The sequence below is a fragment of the Schistosoma mansoni genome, chromosome 6 (genome assembly GCF_000237925.1).
Source record: "Schistosoma mansoni strain Puerto Rico chromosome 6, complete genome".
In the NCBI taxonomy this organism is placed as follows: Eukaryota; Metazoa; Platyhelminthes; class Trematoda; order Strigeidida; family Schistosomatidae; genus Schistosoma; species Schistosoma mansoni.
Window position 1 is genome coordinate 7,178,808 of NC_031500.1, and position 7,679 is coordinate 7,186,486.

The following is a 7,679-nucleotide window of genomic DNA, read 5'->3' on the forward strand; positions in this document are numbered from 1 at the left end:
TAATAAAGAAACAATGAATAAAAACAAATTGTTAATGAATGAGTGATAATAGTTTGTTACGGCTCAGGAAATATTCGCTTCATGGTCCAATTATCTGAACATTTCTTATTAAGTATGTTATTTCAGTGTCTATATTTTTCTAATCATTGACCTATTTCCCATTATGTAATATTGATTCAAGCCTTCATTATTCTTATCACAACTAATACACCTGTCATCATACTACGAATTTGTACTTTTCACTCATTATTATTTTTAGTCATGTAATCTATTCCACTGTTATCACTGACTTATAATATGGCTTGATTGATTTAATAATTTCGTATATGCCTATAAATATTACTGTATATTAGAATAAAACCTGATGAGGATCTAATCGAAAACAATATTGTTCGCTTATATATGTTGTTCTAAATCAGGAAATAAAGTTAAATTTACTGTTCGTGCATCAAAAGGCTGTTCAATTAAAAAGACGCAAAAGTTCCTGACTGACACCTTTCACTGCTCTAATACCTGTGAAAAATGTACTACCTAAACAATCTTGAACTAGAACACTTTAAATAATCTAATATCTGACATGTCCAGTTTATTTAATGTTACTATCTATATCAAACTGATCGTGTCGGTAAACAGGCATGACTCCGTAAATATTTTCGGGATATACCATATTATTGGTATTATTTATAGTCGAGGCACCTAACTAACATAAAATCAAAGCTACCGTCTTGAGTGAGTGTCACTGAGTTTTTTACTTTAAGTTACAAACCATATTAAGGAGATATGTAACTCACAAGCGTTAAAATAATATAACTATCTTATCACGGCACTTTCTGTTTTTGACAACAGCGAAACGAGAAATGCGAAAAAACAAGCTAGAGTCTTCAGTAAGAGATAAGTTAGCTGAAAATTTCAAAAGCATAACATACACAATGTTAAGTATTGGAAGAGGTTGCTAAGATCTCATAACTTTTTGAATATTACTCACGACAAAAAAACTGCAACCTCAGTTGCTCAATACAAACCAGTGAAAGCACATCATTTATAGAATGCATTTGCCAAATATTTGTGGTACTTACGAAGTTACGTCACGAAGCAATAACTGACTAACGGTGAGCCACATTCACTATCATTCTTACCGATTACATCATAATATACCTGATATAAATGTTGACGGTTTCAAAACCAAATAATAACACATTTCACGTTCCATACATTATTACTTCATTTTATACACAAAAACATGGACTTACATAATTTATCGTGAACTACGGTACCAGAGTCGCTTTGATATATAAACCCGTTGGATTTTTTAGACTCAGATTCGGCGAAATGCTTTCTGTTGAAAATATAATTTTCAGGATCTATTTGTGGTCCAACACCCTCGGAATCTTTTTTTCGTGGCTCTTGTATTAGATCAACATGTGAATCACTTGAATGGATAGAGCTTTCGCCTAGTTCGCTTTTTCCAAACTCATCGATTTCAGCAGCCTCCTCTTGGATAGTATTTGTTCCAGTTGTTATATGTCTAACCTCTGTAGTTTTTTCTGATAACAATTTATCCAACTGCTTAGTGGAATTCGAAAGTTTGGTAGTCAACACACCTTCGAAAATAACGGTGACGTTTGATGTTGTAAGCTTTGACTGACAAATTAAATTTATATTAACCTTTCCATAACTTACTTTTGGTGTTACATTAACAGATGTGAAAACATAATCCAATGTAGAGAAATTGGATTTAAGGATTGAAAACTAGTAATTTTGTTGTTTAATACTTCAAGATTGATGTTACTTACATTGCCATGGCTGTTAGTAGTTTTTCCGATACCAACTAAAGAACCGTTAAGTACATTGTTAGATTCGTCTTTTAGAGCATATACATGATGGAATAGTACCCAAGTTAGTTTGAGTGCCAAACAATAATTCACTATTAGGGAAAACAAAATATTACTTCGTCAAACTCCTATTTATTTTATGGCACGAAAAGACGGGAATCAGTCAGGGATAAAACCAAATAAATGGATATTAGGATTAAACTACTCTGAGTCTGATTCTCCTCTAATATACTATGCATAATAAAACATAACAAGTAGTTTTTCGGAAACACTTTAATAATACTAAGCGTCAAATAACGAATAGAAAGGTTGGTTAACAATGGTATAGGATGCATGGGTTATGTTAACGTGATGTTTTCTACATACTTGTTTACGTATTCTGCACTAATTTATACCCCAGTGCGAAGGCTGATACCTCTTGACTGCTGAAAGCAAGGTATGTAGAATGGGGTTCGCGCCCCCCAGCCAACCAATTGAAGACTAAGTACTGTAATCGTTAAACCAACTAAACCCCTACATCCATTACCTTCAGATAAGCATACAAGGAACAAACTTCTTGGGTTAAGTGATGGAAATTACCCAATACCCTTTAAACAGGGAGTGAAGTATGTGAGTTTGTTAACTACTACACTTATTCCGAAGTTTTATTAGCCCCGATGGGTCGGTATCTGAAAAAATTCCGGGAAAGATTCACAAATTCCAGTTGGTTTTCATCAGCTAAAGGAGGATCATAAAAGGCAAGTGTTATCTGGTCTACTTCGTGTCTGCACAATATGTTCTTCAGAAATATGGGATATTTGTAGGTCACTAGTAGTCGACCACAGATGTCTTCGAAACATTGTCCGTGCATTCAGAGACCACCGAGTGAAAAATACTGAGTTGGGACACAAAGTCATGGTAGAAAATTGATTGGTGAAGTTGAGGAATTTTATATATTGTTTGGGACATGGATTACGTACCACTGCCTACTTCGAAGTGCGGTGATGGCTAATACAGGAATGAGTAAGAAGATAGGGGAGGCAAAACTAGAACATCGCACTACCCTATATAGTCACTGACTGCTGAACTGGGTTGTGTAGGTAGATGCAGAATACTTGGTCGGGACTTGAGAGATTGCTGTAATGGATGGTGAGGCTTGGGTGAGATAGTTCAGTCGTTCCCGATAGAGCAGGTGTATCCGCTCCTTGTCTTTCCTCAGATACTGAATTTCTTAATTATTTCAAAAATTTTGTTCTCATTCCTCTAACCTATATTTTCTTTTCTATTCATATTTTCTATTAAGAATTTTTTTTAATACCACTAATACTGTTACAACCCAAACTACCTTGGCATCTCACCGTGATAATATGGTGTGGCAACATGGACCAAAAAGCATGTATCAGGCTCTACTTTTCATATGATTGGCCGACTGGATGAGACTATACTGCAAACGTTGAGAGTGATAAGTTTTAACGGAGTGAAAGGTGTAAGAACAACTACGTCAAACGTTTCATGGAGAATAACGGTCTGGTAATAAACCAGTTTTAACTGAGTTTTTAAGTACTAACAGTGACGAACTAATGGCAGAAGCCAGGATTACAGTGGAAACAAGGGACAAGTAAAATAAGAACACGAGTTTATATAAGACTAAAGTCAGTAGCACAGAAGGATAGATACCACTGAATAATATCGACGATGTGTCCGTCTATTGGAGATCAAGAAGCTCTTAGTATCAATCCCGGATACTTGTAATTTAGAATTCATATGTTACATTCATTTGACATTGCAAAATTATTGGCTGGTCCCACTTTTTATAAGAACGGTTGGTTGTATTTCTTTTAAAAGTTCTGAACTCTATCAACAACACTACAAACAACTGATAGGTTTATTAACATAATAACTTAGCGACTAATTAACGCGAACTAACTGATTCCGTGCTTGTTCGTTGGTGTTAGGAAACCTTTTCAGACCACTGGTGACATATAGTGTGGTTAGTTCAGCAATCCTGACTGCAATATACACAGCGGATTCAAAACGTATTAAGGACGGTACTCAATGATTCTGTAAATTATAACCCAGTTTTCTTTCAACTTTCCCCACGAAGGCTGCTTGCGTCATGTCGGTAGCGAAGGGTTTACATGCACCATATACACTAATGGAAAAATCTGGGGTTGGAGTTGTGCCCGATTCTCGCTGAGCGATCTTCCGTTCGTTGAACCACAGGTCACTATAAGGACAATCACCTTGATCTAATCGATTAAGATGGTCTGAATTACTCGGTATAATCAGAAACGTGATTAAACTTCTTTTAAGGAGACACATCACCTAGCTGCTTTCGAACCATAGACTAGGTGGATCATTTCGAGTTTTCGATAGTATAGATGTCTTGTGCTAGCACGAATACTGTGTCACACTGTCAAATTACCAGAAGCGGAGTCTGTAGATGTGAGCAATCCGTTGATTTTCACGAGTTAGGGAAAAAGCGGCGAGACTAAAGAACATGGACGAGCCAATCAAAAGCTTTCGCGGGCTTTCAAGGTCACGGCGCTAAGTTCGGTACCTGACGCTTACGTACGGTCGGTTTACAACAGGTTTTAGAGAAAACATGATAATTAAGCGTCTACAAGAGAAGTGATCATAAGATTTTGGCGCAAAATTCAATTATACATTTCTATAAATAGAGTTTTGGCATTATAGTTGATGTCAGTTCGTGATGAAAACCCTAAGTATAATTCCTAACCTTAACCAAGAATGTAATTCATAATTTGAATTCTTCACACAGGTTTATAACCCTCATTTAGTCTTAGTTATTATGTGGACACTCTGAGATTCACTCTAGCGTCGCTCAAAAGGCGTCCATATTTTATAGTCTCATCCTTAACCCTAAACCTTAACCCTAATCCTAAACCCTAAACCATATCAACATACCGACAACACTGAAACTATGTGGTCGATGCTGAAAGAATTTTTGAGACTTTTTCATGGTTCCAGAGGTCAACTAATATGGAGCCACATGGATGAGTTCCTGTGCCGGATGCACTATGATTTTAGAACTTCTGAACCTATATCTGACCTTGGTAAGTATTTGAGTCATGTAAAAGAACAGTATCCCCTTTAATTTTTGAGTTTTGTATAATATATTTTTACTGTATATTAACTGTCTTCTGATTGGCTAGTATTTCTCAAGGTCACTTAAGATTCGTTCAAAGGTCGTCCATGTTCTTTAGTCCCGCCGAAAAAGCTTGGGGTTTTCGTACGTCGAATCACCGACAGTTATTACTCACCTATACTGCTAACAGCACCAGAGCCCTTGGAAGCTGCCATGAGACTCTATTATGTCATGCCGTGTGATAAGGATTTCTGTGAATATCATTGAGATTAAAGAGTGTCAAATAGATTGTTGGGACAACCTAGATATGGGCGATCTTCAACTCATTAGAAAAATTACATTTACTGAAAAGCTCGGGAATCGGACATCTCTCCACGAGCGAAACATGTGAGTGGTGGAACTCACTAGCGTTATCCGGGAATAATTGCGGAAACTACTTAAGAAATATCCGCTTACAACTCCAGGAGTGAGACGATATGTGGCAATATCATCTTTACGGGCTTGGGAAATAGTGTGTGATCAGGCGTATTCTGGCTCTAAAAATGTGCTTGGTTGTATCACACTGACAAAACGCTTGTTTCGCAAAACCTGAATACTTGAGAAATAACTTATATCATGCACAACACTTACTCTCAATAGTGACGCACAATTTATACCTTGCGCTTTAAAAGTTTTTTAACTTTTATAACAACCTCGTCTTAAGAATTTAACCTCTTCTCTTCGTATAAGTGAGCTCACCTAGATATTCGATAACCCTTTCTCTGGGTATCCCGGTCATCTTAATGCAATAACGAACACGAATTTAATGATTGTTTGCACATGGTTTAAGTGGTTCTGCCCGGAATAGAGGTTTTCTCTTAACGGGCTGTCATATCTAGTAACAGTGGATCACCGATGCTGCCAAATAGTAGCCTAGGTATAGCCAACGATAAAATAGAAAAAATATCTACAAATTATATTGAGATACTATCCTTAGGCCCCCAAATACTATGGTACGGCTGAGAGTAGGGAGAGTTCGATCTCCTCGAAATGCTCTCACGTGTCAACGCGTATACAACAACTGTAAGGGAAGTGTTGATCACCATCTTCTTGTGGCGAAGGCATTGGTTACGTATATGAGAGGATGAAAAGCGAATGTTCAGTGCTTTAACCGGTTTGGTGGATGTTGAGGATCCATCAAGGGGAGTTGGAAAACCCTTATTCAAAACCAATCACGCACATGGGCTGCAGTATCCTGAGGAGATAAATGGCGAGTACACCAATTGTTGGTCACCGGCCACCATGGGACTGCATCTACTAACGTTGCTCCACTGTCTTGTGGGATAGAACTGTATGTCAAAGGCTCGGGGAGTGACCCTCTAAGAAAAACATCTGCTTCAGTTTTGGCACCCGAGCGATATCCCAGTCCTCACATTAATCAAATCACGAAATGTAGCACAAATGTATTCGGTGCCCTCTCATACCAATAGTTATGCTCAAATAAACTAGGTTTCCTTCTTAAGAACTCCTGAGAAGTCGCATGGACTGACTCAATAGGCAGCAAATTCCAGCATTCGACTACTCCCAATGAGCAGATGTGCCTAAAGTCCGTTCCACTATATTTGGTGTGCAGTTTCTGGGTGCTGCCCCCAAGGTTTATGTTGGAACTGAGCTTAAATGTTTATTAAAGTGGATGTCCAGAAGTGTTTAAGATGCTGTAAGTCATCAGTAGATCACCTCTAATGGGTAAAGGTGCTATGACTTGAGGCACTAATTATAAGGCTTGAATTTGAGTCCTCGGAGTGATTTTGTGGCTCATCGATGGATACGTTCCAACGTATCCTTATCCTTTTGAAGTGAGGGTGGAAATACCAAGTTTCCTTACCGTGAATGGGGCCAAATAAAAATGTTAAGGCTGAAATTGAAATTTTTACTGCCAAACTTGCCGAAAATGCACTTCGACGTTACCATCACCAAATTTTCTCAGAAGGCATTTTTGTCGCAGTGTAAGACTTCAGATTATAGGGTACCAACACTTCTAGATCTTTTTTTAACTTGGAATCTGTCTAGAGAGGGATTAACTTATTTGTATGCGTAGTCTGCAACATGTATCAGATGAACTGCTTAATACTTAGAAGTGTTAAAGGTAAATCTGTTATTGTTCTCTCAACCTAGAAGCGGAGTCATATCCTCCTGAAGTGCCAGCTTATCATCATGGTTGATGATGATGTTGCAGTGGTGAAACCTTGATTAATCCCGAAATTTAATAGCTTTTTAAGTCTTAAAAATTCGTGCTGGCTTCATTAGCTTTCCTGGGACACCCTCGAGCCGAAGGCAGTAGGTTGAGCATCTGCTCCAATACACATTTGGGTGTTCTGTGCCGCACATTTCATATGTCAACTAGTCGACAAGACTACCTTTTTGACTAGGTTATGTATCCAACACACTAATACTAGCGAGAGGGAAGTTAGTAGAGTACAAGGTACTATATACAGTTTTGTAAATGAAGACATGGTTCAATTTTATATGCCAGACGCTAAGAGGTTCTACTACGAGTTTTCCACATGTTTCCACCATAAGAAGTCTTGAAATAACTCTGACGAAGTCTTTATAGCTGTCTTCATATTTGACCAAGTCTTTGTGTCTAAAGTTGTTACGAACTAACTAACAAAGTTCTATTACATGTAGGGCTGATTCTTCACATAGCAATTTTGTCTGAATGTCAGAGAAGTTGATCATCACAAGCCCAGTAGGCTCCCCTACTTACCTTGACTGAACTT

The 7,679-nt window shown here is 37.7% G+C and overlaps 1 protein-coding gene across 1 annotated transcript; it reads right to left on the reverse strand.

Moving 5' to 3' along the window:
• Window positions 1–1,221: 1,221 nt before the first annotated feature.
• Smp_165710 (hypothetical protein) lies at window positions 1,222–5,475 on the reverse strand (the record flags this gene model as incomplete). Its single annotated transcript, XM_018798127.1, has 4 exons — window positions 5,326–5,475; window positions 1,794–1,924; window positions 1,681–1,749; window positions 1,222–1,641 (listed from the first exon to the last, which is right to left on the reverse strand). Coding segments are annotated over exons 1-4 (621 nt in total). The 5' UTR covers window positions 5,327–5,475.
• Between the last annotated feature and the right edge of the window lie 2,204 nt (window positions 5,476–7,679).